The sequence below is a fragment of the Jaculus jaculus genome, chromosome 2 (assembly GCF_020740685.1).
Source record: "Jaculus jaculus isolate mJacJac1 chromosome 2, mJacJac1.mat.Y.cur, whole genome shotgun sequence".
Lineage (NCBI taxonomy): Eukaryota > Metazoa > Chordata > Mammalia > Rodentia > Dipodidae > Jaculus > Jaculus jaculus.
Window position 1 is genome coordinate 138,761,661 of NC_059103.1, and position 21,652 is coordinate 138,783,312.

The 21,652-nt window shown below is 36.6% G+C and overlaps 1 protein-coding gene across 9 annotated transcripts in view; it reads left to right on the forward strand.

Moving 5' to 3' along the window:
* The window catches only part of C2H8orf34 (chromosome 2 C8orf34 homolog), a 420,783-nt gene that overhangs the window by 63,828 nt on the left and 335,303 nt on the right, over window positions 1–21,652 (forward strand). For all 9 annotated transcript variants that reach the window (XM_045144297.1, XM_045144298.1, XM_045144295.1 and 6 more), the window contains 2 exons: window positions 11,947–12,094; window positions 16,023–16,157. In XM_045144297.1, the coding sequence (XP_045000232.1) occupies window positions 11,947–12,094; window positions 16,023–16,157 (283 nt within the window). The remainder of the gene's footprint in view (window positions 1–11,946; window positions 12,095–16,022; window positions 16,158–21,652) is intronic.

Sequence of the window (21,652 nt, forward strand, 5' to 3'; positions counted from 1 at the left end):
TTGGTGAAAACCATGTGTCATGAGTAAATATATAAATAACAGACACCTCAGTGGAAGTGTCTATAGGTTGGCTGTGTTGTGAATCATTTGTTTAGTTCTTTGATGCATAATGAATAAGTAAGTTCATGTAAAATACTTGGTTTCGGTACTTTTTAGGCTATTATCTTTGATCATTACTGTCCATACTGTTTTCATTCCTTTTGACTTTAGTCTTCCCATGAAATCTCATTGTTCATTGGGAATGACATAAGTTGGTTTTGTGCAAACCTGTGTGTGATCCTGGTATAAAGCAATCTGAATTCTCTGGTCTAGAAGGGTCTGACAGAAAACATCAAATTTATATTTGTCCTGTTTCTATGGAAACCTAGGTTTTGCATTTGAACCTATTTCTTGCCAAACACAAATCTCATAATCAAGCTTAGAGAAACTATGAAGCAGGGAAAAAAAAAAAATCTCTGTTCTACATTTTTTTCTAATCAAAAAAAAAAATAAATAAAGGAATAAAGTAAGCAAGTGCTTAGGGGCAATTGGTAAATGCAGGCCTGTGTTATGGTGCAGGGAGAACCTAAGTAGAGTTCTATCCATTCGGATGGCAACATCATTTAAACTAGGGCTGTTTCCGAATCAAAGATAGTTTTGCAAAGAATTAAATATTAAGTGGACATTCCCACATTTTTAGTTGACAATTCAGTGTCTATTCCTTGCCTCATTGTGACGTATAATTTGGTGGTGATGTGGGAAGTCAGTATTTAGAAGGTTATGATCACAAGCACAAATTTTAAGAGAAATAATTAAAAATAGAAAGTCAGGGCTGGGCTTTGGTTCAACAGTTAAAGATATTTGCTTACAAAGCCTGACAACCTAGATTTGATTCACTAGTCCCATATAGAATCTCGACTCACAGAGTAGCCCATATGTCTGGAGATCATTTGCAATGGCAAGAAGATCCCCCTCTCCACCTCTCTCCTTCTCCTTAAATTTCTTTTTTTTTTGTTGTTGTTGTTGTTTTATTTATTTATGTGAGAGTGCATGAGCATGCAAGAGAGAGAGAGAGAGAGAGAGAGAGAGAGAGAGAGAGAGAGAGGGAGGGAGAGAATGGGCATGCCAGGGCCTCCAGCCACTGCAAATGAACTCCAGATGCATGCACCTCCTTGAGCATCTGGCCAACATGGGTCCTGGGGAATCGAACCTCGAACTGGGGTCCTTAGGCTTCACAGGCAAGAGCTTAACTGCTAAGCCATCTCTCCAGCCCATCCTTAACTTCCTTGTGTGTCTGTGTATGTGGCTTATACAAGTGCATGTGACCCTATGGTGCCTCATGTGCTTGCGTACCTGCTGTAATCATAGGGGAATGTTGGGTGTCTAGTCTGTTGCTCTTCCACGTGTTTTCTTTTTTAGTCCAAGATCTCTTACTGATCACAGAACTTGCTATGCCTACCAGCATTAGGCAGTTTCACTTTGCTGGGATGATCCTCCAGATCAGACACAATTATGGGATGAAGGGATCTTTTGAAGCTTAAAGATTCAGGGGATGTTCCATAATGGCAGAAGAAGCTGGCCCACTTTCACAGGCCTATACAGAGAGAAATACCACAACCAGCAAGCACACACCAGGAATCTAGGCATAACACAAGAACTTTCCACATTTTTAGATTGGAATCCCAAGTCTGCCCACAGATCTTAGGGCTGGACCTAGGATCTGCCCACAGGGACACCAAGTTACAAGCTTTAATAAAACTCCTGAATTTAATGGGGGATATTTATTCAAACTACCACATTCCAACCCTGGTCCTTAATACATTTATAACCATCTTACGTTGTAAATTGTATTCCCCATAGTCTTTACCAATTTAAGGTAGTTCTAAAGTCCCAAGTCTTATCTGAGATTTAAGATGGTCTCTTAACTGTGTGAGTCCTGTAAAATCGAAAGAAGTTAAATACTTTTAAAATATGGAGGCAAAGAGTAAGCATTTCCAATTACTATAAGGCATAACAAATAAAGACTAGAACAGTGAAACTCAGTCACCATCAAACAAACATCAAACATCTGCAGTTCAATTCTGATATCATAACCAGTGACTGGCAGTCTCCACCCCTCCAGCTGGACTGAATAGCCAGGGAAAACTTCTTTCAGAGGCTACAGAGCTTCATGGTTGCCCATTCAAGTCCTCATACATCCCAAACATCTTTGGGTCTCCATGCAAACCATGGTCAGTCTAATAATCACATCCTTCCTGTATGCCCGATGTCAGCAGTGGCTCCTGGAACTGTGTGAACTTCATGACCAACTCCACACATTTTTCTTCCCTCTGAAACCAATACCCAGTATGCAGGAAATAGCCATATTCTTAATTCAGGGATGAAATAAATCATGACCTTGAGAAGCAGGTTCCTTCCTTTCAAATAAGGGCTTTCCTACCATTCAGTCTTCCTGGGGCGGAATCACCTCAGGCATTCTTTCCATTGCTTTAATGTAAAGCAGTTGGGCCATCTTACTTGCAAATGCTAATGTATTTGACAGTAGCAGCTTCAGTAGCCAGTCTCTGTGCCAGTAATTTTAAACTTGCTTGAGCTTTTCCAACTTTAAATCTTAAATCTCTCAGCCCATATCTTTATTCAAGCACATAAGCACATTACAAATTTAAGCTTGACCAAACTCTCTGGGCATGGGCAGTAGAACTCAGCCCTCATTCCAGTAGTCCAGTTTCAACAAGTTTTCTGCCATTTTTCCTTCCCCTTAGAAAGTCCATAAGCTAAGCCTCCAAGTTCTAAGCCAAGCCTCCAAATATAATTCTCTCCGCACTTAGCATTATCAAATTATGATGAGAATAGTCCATAATTGCTTGGCTTAGTGCTGCAGAAGGGATCTTTAGTTATAAGTACCAAGTCTATGCCCATTTCTCCAAAACAAAAGTTCCAAAAGATCAAAATCCACATGGTCAGATTCATCATGTACTAACAGCCCAGGTTCTGGTACCAATTCTATCTTAGATAGCTTCACCTTGCTGGGATGAATCCAGACCAGATACAGTTATGGGAGGAAGGGATTTCTTAAAGCTTAAGAATTCAGGGGAAGTTCCATAATGACTGAAGAAGGTGGCACACTTTCACAGGTCCACACAGAGAAATTCACCACCAATACCATAAGTAAGCACATTTCAGGAACCTAGCTAGAACTCAAGCACTTTGCATGTCTTTATATTGGAATTTAAGGTCCACTCCCACACCTTAAGGCTGGATCTAGGATTCACCCACAATTATACCAAGTTACAAACTTTAATAAAACTTCTGAATCAATTGGTGGGGCATCCATTCAAGCTACCACATCACCTAAAATGCTACTCCCAGCAGGATGGTTGGCAAGACCCAGCTGTTTATGTAGGTCTTGGGAATCTAACTCACACTGGACACTCAGGCCACTTCAGGCCCCTATGCTTTCATAGGAAGTGCTCTTAACCACTGAACATTCTATCCAGCTCAAAATCAAAAATTTTACACAGAATGTCATGGTGTCACATGCTGTGATACCCAGAGACAGCAAGACTCCAGAAGTTCTATCCATGGGTCAGGAAATACCCAGGAACTTTATGCATTATTTGGTTTTGACATGTTCTCATGTACTTTGTGTGTGTGTGTTGCCCAGGATTCCATAGCTTCCATAAAATGAAGTGGATCTTTTACTGAATGGTTTCTACCATCGCTTGTCAGTGTTTTGTTTTGTTGTTATTATTTTTGGTTTTTCTTTTTTTGGTTTTTCTAGGCAGGGTCTCACTCTAGTCCAGGCTGACCTTGAATTCCTATGAAGTCTCAGGATGGCCTTGAACTCACAGCAATCCTCCAACCTCTGCCTCCCGAGTGCTGGGATTAAAGGTGTGCACCACCACGCTTGGCAACTTGTCATGGTTTTAATAATAAGGAACTCTATGATAACCTACCACCTCATTTGAGGGGTTTTGTCTAGTGGACATTAAAACTAAAATGCATTTTGACACCATGATCATTATCAGTATTCATTTTGCAGGTCATTCATCATGCCAGTTTCCATACAGCACAAAGTTATCTGCTGCTACTGCCTCCCGAGTGCTGGGATTAAAGGTGTGCACCACCACGCTTGGCAACTTGTCATGGTTTTAATAATAAGGAACTCTATGATAACCTACCACCTCATTTGAGGGGTTTTGTCTAGTGGACATTAAAACTAAAATGCATTTTGACACCATGATCATTATCAGTATTCATTTTGCAGGTCATTCATCATGCCAGTTTCCATACAGCACAAAGTTATCTGCTGCTACTGTTTGTAATAGCCCTGTATTCTAGTAGTCCATATCTGTTGCATAATACAAATTTGACTTTTGTTATTACTTAGCAAGAAATGCTTTCTAGGCTGTTTTTTTTATTTTATTTTAAAATAACTTTTGTGTATTATAGAATTTAAAAAATGAATATATTTGCTTGGTACTAGTGATTATAAATTAATGGATTTGAAAACAGGTATTAAAACAGAGGGCTATCTCATTATATAATATATTATGAAAATATTATGAAATTATCTGTATAATATATTATACAGATTATGGTGAGTCGTCTTCATTGAACATTAGGGGTAGGGAGATTGCTCAGTCAATAATCTGCTTGCTTTGCAAGAATGTGCAACTAAGTTCAACTCTCAGAATATACATTTAAAAAATTATTATGACAGTAATAAAATATAAATAAAGAACATGCACGTATAACATACATTATAAAAACACATAAATGTATGAAAGGTACAATAAATATTAAGATATTACCTGACGCTTTTGGGAGAGTACCATCAACTAAGAGGGCTATAGTCAGAAAGAATTACTTTATGTATCTGGGATTCATAAAAATGAGAGAGAGAGAGAGAGAGAGAGAAGAAGAAGAGGGAGAGCATTGGGCAGGAAAATGCTGCTGAGTCAGGGGTGGGCAGTGTCACAGTATCAGAGTCCCTGATGCTGAGAATCTCAGCCAGCAGCCCAAGAGGCAAACAGCTCCTACATGTGTGCCTGGAGGTGTCACAGTTCCTCCAGGCTTTTAGAGTTTCCTTGCTGTCTGATCTGCAGTGAGTTTCTACAAGCACTCTGGAAAACTGTGTGAATCTCCATGTGTCCTCTTTTCTTCCAGCAGTCATCCCTGAAAAATAGTTTCTCCTACTACTCTCTGCTTTTTCCTCTACAAATTCCTTTCCCTGGGAAACAACAACCCAGATCACATGAAAGAGATAATTCTGGGAAACAGCTCCAACTCTTAAAAGGAAGTGTTAGACAATCTGCCCCAGCCTTCTACAGATACTCAGACACTTTGTGAGCATTTTCTAGTCATCATCTTTTAATCTCCATGGCAACTCTGTGATGTAGTAACCTTATCACCCATATTAGTTAATGGAGTACTGGAGAGTAAAGTGAGGAGGTGCCTTACCCAAACTCACCTAGCTAGCAAATAAGAGGTGATTGTGCACTAAAATGTCTGTTTAGTTTGAAAAACCTGGGTATTTAATCAGTATGGCTTTTTGTTTATATCAGCAATGTTACTGCTATTAGCATTTATGGATTGAGCCTTCTGTTAGTGACAATTACTAGCATATGTACTTTGGAACTTTATTGTTCCAAGTTTATTTAGCCCATGAATGCGAATAAAGTCACATTTAGGTTGATAATTTCACATTATTAATCCCCAAGTTCTTAGCCTAAAGTATGTAGGAATGTTTTATTTCAGGGAATGAGTGGTATCATTATGTCTATGTTCCTTGTGTTTATAAACGCCAATAGCCAAATCTTTACAGCAACTTTACAGTAATGATAAAGATTGTTTATGAGCCCTTATCCCTCATTGGAGACACTGTTCTCTAAGATGGTGAGTTCACTACTTGAGACTGTGTAATGCTCTGAAAGGATTTTTCTTCCCTTCCCTTCCCTTCCCTTCCCTTCCCTTCCCTTCCCTTCCCTTCCCTTCCCTTCCCTTCCCTTCCCTTCCCTTCCCTTCCCTTCCCTTCCCTTCCCTTCCCTTCCCTTCCCTTCCCTTCCCTTCCCTTCCCTTCCCTTCCCTTCCCTTCCCTTCCCTTCCCTTCCCTTTCCTTCCCTTCCCTTCCTTTACCTTCCCTTCCTTTACCTTCCCTTCCTTTACCTTCCCTTCCCTTCTCTTCCCTTCCCTTCCCTTCCCTTCCCTTCCCTTCCCTTCCCTTCCCTTCCCTTCCCTTCCCTTCCCTTCCCTTCCCTTCCCTTCCCTTCCCTTCCTTTACCTTCCCTTCCTTTACCTTCCCTTCCTTTACCTTCCCTTCCCTTCCCTTCCTTTACCTTCCCTTCCTTTACCTTCCCTTCCTTTACCTTCCCTTCCTTTACCTTCCCTTCCCTTCCCTTCCCTTCCCTTCCCTTCCCTTCCCTTCCCTTCCCTTCCCTTCCCTTCCCTTCCCTTCCCTTCCCTTCCCTTCCCTTCCCTTCCCTCCCCTCCCCTCCCCTCCCCTCCCCTCCCCTCCCTTCCGCTTCCTTCCTTTCCCTCCCCTTCCTTTCCCTCTCTTCCTCCCTCCCTCCCTCCCTTCCTTCCTTCCTTTCTTTGTAATAAGAGAACACATGAGCAAAAGCGAGGGAGAGAGAGAGAATTGTCACACAAGGGCCTCTGGTTATTGCAGTAGCACTCCAGATGCATGTGCCTCCTTGTGTGTATGTGCAACCTTGCATGCTTGCATCACTTTGTGTGTCTACCTTATGTGGGACCTGGAGAGTTGAACATGGGTCCTCAGGATTTGAAAGCAAGTGCCTTAACCACTTAACCATCTCTCCAGCCCTGAAAGGCATTTTTTCTTATGAATGATCCCTGTAAAACTTCCTGCAATTAACTTCTATCTCCAGGTTGACATTCAACCTGCCTAACTAATGCTATTCTCACCCTTCAGATCTACCAGCCCCTTGGTTCTATTTCTGTGTCTTTACATTCTCATTGTAGAAAGAGAGGAATCTTTCTATTGCTAAGAGTGTCTTTGAAAATTCAAGGATTTAAGTTTTCATGTCTGAAAGAGGGATTTCTGTAAGTTCAAGTCCTCAAAATCATTTAAGTCCTAATGCCAACAGATGCTTACAGCAAGTGAGAAGGCAGGAGAATGTGATTTGTGCACAGAATCACCTAAAACTAGGCTGTTCCTAAGCAAGATACATACCTTATTTAAAACATTATTAGCTGTTTTCATTATGTTCATGACTGAACCTGCTGGGGAATTATCAGGTAGCTTTATTTTCAGGTAGTCAGCTAGGGGCAGGCCCATAGATAGAACCAAAAGAGATGCTACACCACCTGCTTCAGCACAACTAGAACTCAGTGTCTGCTCCAGTCCGATCCCTAAGTGCAAGCACCCTCTACTCAGATGTGTCTGCCTCTTCCTGAGCAGCCCTCTGAGTCTAGGTCAAGAAGCTTTCTCCTAACTCACCTGAGCCTGTGAGTGAAGCCCACTGGAATAGATTGTAAATAAATGCTTACCAGGTAGGCAAGACCTCTTCTTGGATGTTCATGTCTCCTGTTGCCTGAATTCCCAAGTCCTTCTGCTAAACCCCATCCCCAGCCATCCCATCTGGGATGGCCATGGGGCAGGCAATGGGGGGTGGAGGGAGACCTTTACTATCTGACCTCTTAACTTGTTCCTAATGTGAAGGTGCAATCCTGTTGTTACACTTCCCGTGTGTGTGTATGTGTGTGTGAGTGTGTGTGTGCATTTCTTAAAGCTCTGGCCCTTTTCCAGTTTCTTTGGAAATCTTTCCACATGGGATTTAACCCCTTCTGCCTTTTGCATGGTAGGAACTTTCTGTGCTTCCTTCTCTTAATCTCTCTAAACCTTACCCTCTCATCTGTGGATTTTAATTCTTTGAATTCATAAAAGAAGAACCCAAGGATACCTCAAATTTTATTGGTGCATTGAATATATTGGTGAATTGGCAAGTAACCCCAAGATTCTTGTTACAAACCTATTCTGATATGTATAAACAGAAGAGAAATGTACCTAAAATGGCACTAGACTTATACTATTTTAAGAAATTAATTTTATTTGGTTTATATATAATCCATCTTATAAAGAGATTATGGTTATTCAGTTTATTTTAAAAGGAATTAAGAAACTTGCCATTTGTGGTGGCACACATGGGTAGGATATTGCTGAAGTGGCAGAGGCAGGAGGATCAGGAGTTAGTGGCTAGCCTGAGCTATACATTTAAATGGACTAGAGAGTGGCTTAGTTGTGAAGACACTAACCTGTAAAGCCTAAGGACCCAGGTTCAATTCCCCAGTCCCCACATAAGCCAGATGCACAAGGTGGTGCATGCGTCTGGAGTTTGTTTACAGTGGCTAGAGGCACTGACTCATCCATTCTATCAGCCTCTCTCTCTTTCTCTCTCTCTCTCCCTCAAATAAATAAGTAAATAAATAAATGAAATACTTTTTAAAAAGCTCGACATGGTGGTGCACACCTAACCCCAGTGCTTGGGAAGCAGAGGTAGGAGGAGAGTTTGAGGCTAGAATAAGACTACATAGTAAATTCTAGGTCAGCCTGGGATAGAGTGACACCCTACCTCAACAAACAGACAAACAAACAAACAAGAACAACAAAAACACCATCCAAGTTGAAAGGTAAAATTAAAAAATAAATGGGATTGAGAGATTGCTCACCAGTTAAGGTGCTTAGCTGAAAAACCTAACAACCCAAGTTTGATTTCCTAGTACCCATGTAAAGCCAGATGCACAAAGTGGTGCATGCATCTGGAATTCATTTGCAATGGCTAGAGGCCCTGTCCTACCTTTTCATTCCCTCCCCTTTCTTTCTCTACCCTCTCTTCTCTTTCTGTGAAAATAAATTTAAAACATTACAAAAAAAAAAAAAAAAAAAAAAACCAAACCCACATGAGATGTTCTGAGGTCTCAGGAAAGAATTTCTAAGACCTGGGAGCCTCTTTGTATAATCTAATTTAGCTTTATATAAGTACCCTGAGTTTCTGTGACAAGATTATTCTAGATGGTCCTAATACTTACTTTCCTTTTCCCTTTCTAGTAGTCACACTAGGAAAGTGCAAGGGACAAGAAGTTTATATACAACTCATGTATCAATTATCAATCATAGGATGTGAATGCTGACATGTTTTAAGTTGTAATACACTGATATATAATTGAGATTTAATTGAACTCTGCATTGCTTTTTGACTACCATTAGAACAGTCTAGAAATGTTCTACTTAGTTATGGTAATAGTAATTAAGGTCTTCAAATGGAATAATAAATAAGAGATGCCTACTATTTATTTGATTAGCTGATTTTCAGAACATAGAAGCTGTTACATTTGTCTGATCAATATTTGCTTCACAATGTGTTCATGATAGAAATTGTTTTGCTCTTTTGATTTCAAACTCTGTTTTGAATCCACACATTTTCCAGATGCTCTGAATTTTTCTGTCTATATCCCTAAGAACAACATGGAGTGTTGTCATCTACAAAATTCATTTAGCTTCTATTCAGATAAATCCATATGTTCCTATGTTTTTATAAATTTGAGTAAATATGTCAGTTTTAATCACAATAGTTTTTTACATAGGTGATCAAAAGATTATACATTGCTTTCTGAAATTTATGCAAGATTTAATTTTTATTGGTATGATATTGAATTTTAGTTACTAATTATCTTCCTCTTGTCATCAGCCAAGCAATCGCTCCTTCATCCATTATTGACTGGCACCAGCTATTATCTGTCCAGAGGCTCTAAGTCAAAAGTTGAAATCCAACTAGGCAGGCACTTGCTCCTAGTACTGGAGTAAACAAGGAGGAATGGGTAAATAATTGAACAAATATAAAACAAAATGTCTCTAGATAGTATGTAGTACTGTAAAGAAACAAAGTATTGATAGAACAGACATTTAACTGCTTTTACTAAAAGCTCCGATTCTCTAATTAAGCCCACAAGATAAATAAAAGCTGGATAAAGCCTGGACTTAATATCGCCGCCTTCATTTTATAGCTGTCAAATGCCTATTTAACTCTGCATGTAAAGTGTTCAATGACCACCTCGCTAAGATAAAAGTAGCTAACAAAAAAAGTAGCTAAGGTGTTTTCCCATCAGCTTTTAACAACATCCTATTCCAGATTTCTGAAAATGCACTTAAATTCTCCAGTCATTGTCCTAATCTTGGGTTCTAGGAATAGCAGAGCCTATGATGACATCATACCCAAGCAGGAACCATCATCTCATGGAATTAGTTTATCTTCCTAAGCATAAGGACTTCTCTGGGGCTGAGGCAGAACCAGAGTTGATACTGTGGCAAACCAGACATCAGTTTGACCAAGACTAATTTATTATGCATACCTCTTTCCCTTGCCCCAATCCATCCTTTTTTGAAACCTAAAATGCATGTCCTAAAATGCTTGGTTTCTTCACTCAGCATAGCTGCTTCAAGTAAAATCTTTCCCCAGAATTTTCATCATGAAGTTCATGTTGCTTTCTTTGGGCCTCTGATCTAGGACTCTTGTTACAGAAGAAAGACTTATGAGCATGGGTTAGGACAACCTCTCTGAAATGTATCACTGGAGACAGAATGGTGATGAGCAAGCCATCTAACACTTGGGGAACAGCATTCTGCGGAGTACAAACACCCCAATATCAATAACAAAAAAACAACAACAGCAATGCAAAATGTACAAGAGAAAGGAGAATTCTCAGTACTGCTTCTGTAATGACTTCTAATATCTGGTTTTTCTGGCCTTCTCACTACAGTGATTGCCATGCACAGATTCTGAAGTTCAAATGAAAATTTACAAACTAGAATTATGGGCTAAATCAAGCAGGATGAAACATGACTGATAGGGGCATAAAAGGGGGCATGTGTGTTCATAGACCCAATCACACAGCACAAAACGCTGTCCACATGGTGTGTGTGTGTGACAGCTGTTGATGTTCGGACAATCTGGGGATTCTAATTGACCACAAATTGGAGATTGTTCTTTGCTTTTCCTGACTGCAAAGGACAATGTGTAGATATCACCCTTGGGCAGATTTTGGCCCAATTTAAGTTATCATAAGAGTATCTGTAAACAGAAGAGCCTGTGTTGCAGGTACAGACACAGCCATTGCTGCATTGCTGAGAAAGAGAGACAAGAGGAGGGCGTGTTTCATAAAAAATAAAACAAAATACTCTCTTGTTTGGAGACTGAGCTGTGGCTTATTTTGTTTTCATTCTTTGATTTTCTTTGTTTTGGGATTAAAAGGGGGAAATTGAATTACTATATAAGGAATGTGATTTCTTTTAGCTAAAGCTTAGTTTATAATGGCATGTGTGGTAGGAATGTCTGCCCCCCATAGACTCAGGGTGGGGCAGATCCTGGGGTTCAGCCTAAAGGTGTGTTTGGGACAGATCTGAATTAGTGCCCTTTGTGCTTGCGGCTTTTTGATGTTTGCTAGCTGGTGGTGGTTGGTTTCTTTCCCTCTCTCTGCTTGGATCTATAGAAGTTAACAGCTTCCTCCATTGATGGGACTCCCCGCCACCCCCCCCCGTATCTGTCAGCATGAACTAAATCCCTTTCTCCCTTATAACTGTGGGTCCGTTGGATGTTCATCCTGTCAATGTGAGGCTGTCTACAACAGCATGTGTCAAAATAGTAATCTAAAATTAAAAAATCCTGAAGCTATAAAAATTTAGATAAAATTTTTGTGTTTTGGTCACATATTTCTGGGGTTTATCCTGTTTTTCCTGACACCCATAGGCAACTTATTCCCCATCACTTCCATTTCCTCAGGATAAGGACAGTGCCTAACTTACACCTGCTTGAAGGGTTCATAGAGGATTTACAGTAGTTGCTGTGCGCAGACAGAGCGGTGCCTGACAATAGAATATGTTAAGCTAAGTATTTGCTGCTGTCATTGCTGTGGTATTAGAAGTAAATATTTGTTATGTTCTGTCTTTAGGAATTAATGACCAAGTTAATAACTGAGACCCCTGACCAACCAATTCCATTTCTCATTGACCATCTTCAGTCTAAACAAGGGAACCGTGGACAGCTGCAAAGAACTTTGTCTGGATCTGCAGCCCTGTGGGCAGACAGTGAAGTAGCAGGTAAACCTATACATATGTATGCTTTTTCCAATACCTTTGGGGCACATCAAATGGAATTTCATAAGTCTTTTTTGATTATATGACAAGCATGGAAAAACTGAGGTTTTCATGTATTCATGCAGAACGTTAGCTGGATTCCACTTTTACAAAAAATACTCATGAATTTTAATATTTTGTAATGTAATGTATTATGATTCAATGTGTGAAAATCAGTGTGTTTCATTTTAATAGAAATGATTTAGAATTTCATAAAAGGATTCCATTCTGTATGAACTCAAAGAAATTATTCTAAACTTGTTTTTTTAATGAAGAATCGAAATTAAAAGCTTAGAGTTCATCTTTATGTCAAAGTAATAAAATGTCTACAAGTTATTTTTCTTGTCTCCAAAACCAATTATTCTTTATTTCCCCCACTTCCAATATTATCCTACACAGCAAATTCAACTTTAGGATGAGTAGAACATTGGAAAACCAGCCTTCCAAATCTACAGTAGCCTCAGTTCTCCACTAAACAGAAGGAAAACAACTGGGTAGACATGACATCACCTTTCCTATGCATTGGTCTTCTGGTTTGGTATTTGCTTGTTGTATGGGTCAGTGTTCTTTGCCTAATTTTCTTGGAAATTTGACCGGCTAGACTCCAGCTGCTTTCCTAGGACATTGTTCTGCCTCTTCATGCTCAATGGGATCTCAGGAAATGATCTTTTATTATTGTACTGCATTATATTCTTATTGTAGTACATTCTTGAGACACTATCTCAAGACAACACTCAAGGAGGTCAAGGGAAGAATGCAGATCTCTCTGGTGTCTATATTTAACAAATATTAGTTATATCAGACAGGTAACTAAAATAAGAACTTTAGTCATGCAAAAGAAAGACTTTTTTTTTTTTTTTCTCTTGGCCTTACTTTCTTTGCTTTATAAGTCAGGTGGGTCTATCGGCAACAGATCAGATGGCATCGCTGAGCTTCCTGAAGTAATTGTGATCCCATATTTTATAAATCATCTGTTCTGGAAGGGTAATAGTTTATTAAACTTTGCATTGTTTATTGGCATATATTTAGCATCTCAATGTGTCTGTGTTAAAAGTCAAGTGCAGCTTAGCTGTTCAGTTTCACAAGCCTAAATACAATGAGATATCTGGGTTGTGTTCTTATCTGGTGTTCATCAAGGGTTGGTTCTTGGCTGCTACATGCAACTAGAGTTTATTGCCTCATGGCAGCTTGATTCACTATTTAAAATCCAGGAAATATGATGAAATAGAATTTATATGATATAATGTAATCATGACCTTGATAGGCCTGTAATTTTGTCATATTTTATTATACAGAAGCAAATAAAAAATTCTGTCATTCAAGGGAGGGAGTATTAAAGGGTATATAAAATTACTCCAGGTGTTCTGAATTTACTTGTTTATTAAGAGGTGAGACTGCTTAAGAAGAATGGGGATCAAATAAGGGAAGTGAATCCAATTCTGAAAAATCACCAAGAGACAAGAAATAAGAGTTGGCAAGAGAAATAGTACAAGAGATTGTTAAGTAGTTCCAAGGCATAAAAGGCCATGAGTTAATTATTAAAAATCATGGTAAAATGGGGCTGGGGAGATGGTTAGTGGTTAAGGTCCTTGCCTGCAAATCTAAGAATGCAAGTTCAAATTTCCAGGTACCATGTGGCCAGATGCAGTGATGGAAACATGCAAGGTAGCACGGTGCAGACATGTCTGGAATTCAGTCACAGCGGCTGAAAGGCCCTGGCTCCCCCATTCTCTCTCTCTCTCTGTCTCTTTCTCTCTCTGTGTCTCTCAAAAATAAAATAATTAAAAAAAACTCACAATAAACCACATCAAGTAAGTGATTTTCTCTAGAAGAGCCTAGAACTACTGTATAGAAAGAAAAAAAAAAAAAGCTTTAGGGACTGTTTGAGAATATGGTTGTGCTACTAGGGCAAAAGTGGGGAATGGAAGGTGAATTTTGTAAAACAGTAAGTATTACTATTTAGTAAACTGCAGGGCATGAAATCCCAGACCTGGTTATGACGGACAATGAGGGAGTTCAAAAGAGACTTAGACATGGGACCCCAATCAGACAACCAAGTGCCCGGAAGAGGCCAATGCAGCAAAAACAAGAGATATCCATTAGGGCTGGGAGCTGGTAAATATTTGACATTAAGGCATTGGAGGCAAAAAAAATCTAAAGAATGTAAAGATTGGGTAGGGGGGTGTCTGCTATTTCAGAGAACTGAAACGCCTCAAGGTTGAAGAGGGCAAGAAAGTCTGAGGAATATGGTTTGTGTAAATTTCTACAGCTCACTAGAGTTTCATTCAGGCTGTCAGTATAGGAGAGACTGTGGAAAAGTCTAAACCAGGAGTGGGAGAAATTAGAGGCAGAAATACAGTAATAAAAAGGAGTAGTGATCAGTGTAAAGAGGAGCATTTCCCACAGTAGAGAGTTTTGGTTACGTGTGAGATCTCTGAAAGAAAAATAAAATGAGGTGCATGTTAACACAAGCAATAGAAGTGGTCAGAAATGGGGAAACGTTTGTTTATGTGAAAGTTTGGCCCAGAGAAGAGGAAACATTTTAGAGGGAAGATGTAGCAGGAAGAACAGGGAAAGCAGATAGTTATTTGACATGAGCATAACCAAAGAGAAGATGGTTTCGAAGGTGGTCAATGATGCCCTCTTTAACCTTGATTGCAATTGCGAGTTTGTGCAGTTTCTAATTAGTTAGGAAATGTCTCAACCATCCAACAATAAAGGTATACTACTTTCTGAAAACATAGATGATACTCTTCTGGACATAACAAGTTTACACAGCTATCATTCAATATTGTGAAGGAGCAAGCTCAAAATAGCCTTATTCTTCCCACTTAGGAGTGAAAAGTAATTCCTTTTCCTGAATACATGCAGATACTTGTCTTTACTTTTTACATCCAAAACTCTCGCAGATTCTTTTAGGAACACAATTTCTTTGCACATTGAGTTTCCTTTACTGCACCTCATTTCTCACTTTTCATCTGACAGTGCCATTATTATTGTATTGACTCTTCTCGGGAGGTTTATTGAGTGAAGTGTGCTCTCTGTCTCTGATTCAATTTTTAGCAGAATCATTTTTTTTTTTTTTCTTTCTGGCAATGATCACAGATTCAAATGTGATAGTGCATTTGTTTCTTTTCTTTGTTTTTTCCAGGTAGGGTTTCACTCTAGTCCAGGCTGACCTGCTATTCACTATGTAGTCTCAGGGTGGCTTCGAACTCCTGGTGATCCTCCTTCCTCTGCCTCCCTAGTGTTGGGATTAAAGGTGTGCACCACCAAGCCCGGTGGGCTGTACATTTGTTTCTTGTCAGTTCTTCTTTATGTTTTAATCAGATCTTGGTCAGCCTATCTCATATCCTTGATTTTGTTTGGTTTCATAGAGTCTATCCTCTTTTATCTGTATTTGGAAAACAAAGCAGTTTCCAACATTTAAATTATGATTTCCTCTGTACCTTGAATGCTCTATTCTTTTTATGTGTTCTATTAACATTTTGCTGGAATATTTTTGCTGTTCATTAAATTTTTTCTAGTTTCAGAATTGTCAATAGATAGTGTAGGCAGTCTGTGTGCCAGTGCCATGTAATATATAATCATGCTTTTTATTGAAATTTCTAGTATTTTTTCAAGTTCTATGATCTTTACTAAACTGCTGGGTGGAGTTACTGTCTCTTATGTTTATTTAGCCAAAGGATAAGAATGATATATTTGCTAGATTGTTTAACATGATCTTTTTTGGGTGGGACAGAAGGACAGAAAAAACAAATCTACAAACCCAGTATCTCATTGTAGTTTGCTTCTCTTTGTAGCCCTTTTTAAAATCACGAGATGCCCTATTTCATACCAGGATGGTATCAATCTGATTGCTATTTTTTAATGTACATTTTGTTTGTTTCAGGAGAACCTAAAGGAACAAGAAGGGATTTTAGAAGCTATGATAAACCTTGGCAATTAAATGCAAAGAAGCCTAAAAAATCAAAAAGTGACCTTGCTGTGTCTAATATTTCTCCTCCATCACCAGATTCCAAGTCATGTAAGTCTGTTATTAAGAGTTTTTGAATTTGTAAGTCTGTGTTCTGAAAATGAAGGAAAAGTAGCAATTTAAGACAAACTTTTCTTATGCATTTCTGGATGTTTAAAATATAACTTTGTATAAGTATGTATGCATATGTGAAGAATGTCAGTTCCATGGAGCAGGTCCCTTTCCTCCCCTGGCCAGCTGCAACATTAAATTTCATTCAAAGCAGACCAAACCTACATTTACTGAAGTACATAAAAGCAAATTAAATCTTTAGAGTAGAATGGAAGAAGATCTATATTCCAAACACTTAACTCAATTTCAAAAATAAAAATATGCCTTCACCTGACATCTCCCTGAGCTCCTACTCATTCTTACTTGTGATTGAAGTCTCTGTACTTATTCTCTGTCCCATTACCCTAAGTAGCCCTCCTTCCCCTATGCCTTGATAGCCACTGCATTTATCCAGTGCTCTGTTACTCTCACATGTATGGAAGTGTGTTAAATTCTTCCATACCAAATCCCATTTAATCTTGGCCTACAAAAGAGCTTGAAAGCTGTTACTATATATCAGCTCTTTGTGTTTTTTGTAAGATGTTTGATTTTAATTTCAACACAGAAAGAAGTAGGTTGAAAGTATTTTTTTTATTTTTAAAATATTTAGAAAAAAAGGACTAGCTGGAATCTGAATCTGGGTCATCTGTAAAAGAACTGAAATTAATTCTGCATTTCATCTACATAATGGTACTCAAAAAGCCCACAACAAAAGGTGGTAAGGATTAAATTAAATAACTTCAAATGTTCATAGCAAATTATAGTTGTAATCAGATTATCCTGCTTCACTAGTTTATTATAGAAAATTAACTTCAAGTCTAAAATTAAATGCAAGTTTAAAATTTTCAGGTCTTACTTATAGGCTGCTCAACACTCCTGACATAGTCAGACTCAGTCATGAAGGGCCAGATGGAAAGCAAAATGACTACAGAAAAAAATGAATCAGTTCTCTAGCCACCCCTTCTATCAGGAATTGATCTCTAGCTCACTGTTTCTTTCTCTTATCCAATATTAAGCTCATATATTTAGGGGACTTCTAATATAATATCAGATATTTTATAATCATAATTACTCACTTTATAATATGTATTTGCTGCTGAGTGGAGTTACAGGAGTCCACATATCTATATAGGCTCTATGCTAGCAAAAGGATGTCACCTACCCACAGTGTGGCTACTTATAACTTTTACTTCTATCAGAATATAGCAAGAAACCTTAATGTCTCAAAAAATACCAAAACACATTTGTAGAATTTGTATAGGTACTATATATGATAATAATAATAATATAATAGATGTAGGATTATTCAATAGAAATATATTATTAAACATATTAATTTTCTGAAGCATGCATTTTAAACATAAATTGTGATATATTAAAGCCATATTATAATCTTTAAAGCATTACTTAAATAACACAAACTGCATGAATAAAAAGTTAGTAGATATATGAAGTGAGATATAAAAATCATTAATTTCCCAAAACAAAGACAAGAAAGAAAAATAATATTAAATAGAAATAAAATACCAAGATTGTAGGCATGAATATAATCATCTCAATAATTACACTTACTGTAAATGGACAAACATTCCAATTTAAAATTAAGTATTTTGCTAGATAAATAGAGGACCAATTTCTTAAGAAGAAGAAACATACAACCAAAAATTAACAACTGAGCATAAAAAGGTTTTTTGTCTAAAGTAGCATCAAATCAAATACAATTGATGTTGAGGGGTAGTACCAAAGATAAAAAGAGATTATCACATTAATGACTGAAGATTATTAAATAAAACATACTAGAGAGATGTGGACCCAAGAAGAAAGTTTCTAAGTACATGATACAAAATTTAAAGAACTAAATGGAGAAACAGAAAGAATAGCTACACAAGAAAAATAAATTATTATATGAATGTATGAATGGCTTCATTAAGTACTTTACATTATTTGATATTTACACAATGCTATGTCCAATTAATTTAAAAAATATATATAATTTTCTATTACAGGTAGAATATTCAGAAAGGTAAACAATATCACAATAAATGAAATGATATAAATTGTTTTCTAACAAGAAAAAATATTTTCTTAGGAATAAATTTAAAACAGCCTAGAAATTTTCCTTGATCCCTACATTTTGAACTGAAATTCAAAACACATATTTATAGATAACCTATGAATTAAGCAAAAAGTCTCAGAGGAAAGTAATACAACATTTTGATAAATTAAACATATAAATTGATTGGATGAAACTACATCAATAACCAGGAAGAAATTTCTACCACCAATATACAAATTTTAAATATTCTTGTATCAGAAAAGAAAATTAGCATATATACAGTGATCTCAGTTTTCATCTTAATAGCATAGATAAAATATTAATAGAATTAATTAATAGAGTAAATGGAATTTGAATAGAAAAGAACAAAACAATACAGAAAAATCAATAAAGTCAGAAGTTGGTTGTTTGAGAAAATTAATTTTAAAAACACTGAGAAAAACTTATCAAATACAAACTATTACTACCTGGAGTGAAAAAGTAAGCATTATAACAGATTGTGAAGATATTTAGAAGATACTCTGAATAATTTTATGTCAATAAGATTGACACATTTTATAAATGATATAAATTCCATGTACAAAATAGTACTCAAATTCTTTGAAGGAAATATATAGATTTCCTCCATCAATGAAAGAAATTCAATTCATCATTAAACAGTTTCCTACATAACAAACAAACTTGAAGTCAAAATAGTTTCACCACAGCATCAAAACATTTGAGGAGGTAAAGAAATAATATTGGCCAGCTCTACGAATACTGTTGTCATAACGTCATTGATCATTTTCATGTGCAATTAAGTTAAATAAGGAAGATAACTATCATGTCATAAAGAATGCAATTGCCTTGGAAAAAAGCTGAAATCTCACTTATTATGATAATTTAAAAATACTGTGATTACTCAGAATATTAATATTATCAATATTTAATGCAAAATTGAAAATGTGTATTTGTCCATGGCCCTTTGCCCTTCTTACATTTTCTGCTATGTAAGTATGCTACTCTGATATCACAAACAGTGACTGTGTTTGAAAAAAAGAACTTCCCAAATCACACTCCTTTAATATAGTACTTACTGTTTTCATTTCAAATTATTTTAGGAGACTATCATCCTGATACTGAAATAAAATGAGGATATTCCAAGAAATAAATCTAAAATTGAGTATCTCAATGACTTCAGGCAACTTATTAGTTATTATTTTAATAATGTGACAAAATTTCTGACATCAACAGTGCAAAGAAGGGAGGATTAATTTTAGCTTTTGATTTCAGAGATGTCAGTCCATCATGGTGGGCCACATCATGGTGGCCCAGAGGCAGATAGAAAGCAATAGATGAAAGAGCCAGGGAAAGATGCAGATCCCTGGAGGCACTCCCCATTGACTAGGACCATATATACTTTTAAACAATTTCCCAATAATGCTATCATGCTATGAATCCATTGAAGGACTTAATCATCGGATGATAAAACTGATGTAATCATCTCTGGAAATGCAATCATAAACATACTCAGCCATGCTTAATAATCTCCTAGGCACGTTCAGTTACATCCAGTTGACAATCATGATTAACCATTGTAGCAACAAATTCTTTTTTCCTAAATATTATAACATTAATAGCAGAAATATATTGATCAAAATTGTCAGATACAGGAAATGCAAGGTTCATTTAATGAACAAAATTAATCAGTGTAATTCACTTCATCAAAAGATTTAGAAAGAAAGTCATTTCAAAATAGGAAAGATAACATTTGACAAAACATAACATATTTGATAAAACCCACTATTAAGTTAGGACAACAGGAAAATATTCCCAATTTAAGAAAGTGCAAAACCAAAACTTTAAGAGCCAACTTCTTTACACTGAAATATTAAATACCTATCTTTTGCAACCTAAATTAAGTATGTAAATTTCTCTCCCAAAATTATAGTATAAGTCATAGCCAATGAAAGCCAATGAAATTAGACAGCAGAAAAAATTCACAATTGCAAATGAAAATTTACAAGGTGTTTATTCATGGATATCATCAGTATAAACATAAAATGCAAAAAATTATGAAAACATTAAAATTAGCAACTAAAATCAGTAAGTCCACTGTATATAATTATATACAAACATCAGGTTTATGTACTGTACTAACCATGAAGAAAATGTTAAAATAGTATTTATAAATAGCATCAAATTCGATCAGAAAATGTGTAAATTGTCTATGCAGAAAATTATGACATTGTTGAAAGCAAGAACTGAATAAAGTTGGACAAATACACCCTGTTCCTATTGTATATTGATAAGATTTTGGTATGTGGGCTGGAGAGATGGCTTAGCAGTTAAGCACTTGCCTGTGAAGCCTAAGGACCCTGGTTCGAGGCTCGGTTCCCCAGGTCCCATGTTAGCCAGATGCACAAGGGGGTGCACGCGTCTGGAGTTCGTTTGCAGAGGCTGGAAGCCCTGGCGCGCCCATTCTCTCTCTCTCCCTCTATCTGTCTTTCTCTCTGTGTCTGTCGCTCTCAAATAAATAAATAAATAAAAATTAAAAAAAAATTATTAAAAAGACAAAACCTATATAAAAAAAAAAAAAGATTTTGGTATGCTGAGAATGGGTGAACAAATTAAATAAAACCTATACCTAATCACCAACAAGGTTCATGCCCAAGGAAATGAAATATTTACAACTTTATCTGTAAATTCCTAACATGGTGATTAATTAAAGCAATTCTGACATATATGAGGTGGGCAGGGGAGTTTATACCATTTGACTCCCAAGTTATATAAAGCTACAGTTATCAATATAATTTGATCTGGATCTTAGTGAAAGGAAGGACAAATAGATCAATTCAACAAAATATAAAAACCATAATAAAGAATACAAAATTTATAACAAAAAGGCAGATAATACAATGGAGCAAGAAAAGTCTTTTCAACATTAAACATCTGTATAAAAAACAAATTATATATGCATATATATATGCATAATTTTTGACTAAGGGATCAAAATTATATATATAAGGGATCAATATTATATATCTATATTTCATATATCATATAATTATATATAATATATAATATACTCATAATAATATATTTTATAAAATATATTATATAATTATATAATATATGTAATATTGATCCCTTAGTATAATATGATATAATATATATGCATAATAATATATTTCTATAATATATTATATAATATGTATAATTATATAATATACATAATATTATATATATATAATATTGATCCCTTAGTCATCTATGAAGAGAATATAATTTATAAGTATTACAGTTACTAGGCTGTATAACAAATCAATCCAAATGCTTTTTTTTAACCTGTCATCAAAAGAGTAATTGTTTTAAAATGTCAGCTTAGAGCATTCAAAAATATGATGCTACAGCCTGCCCT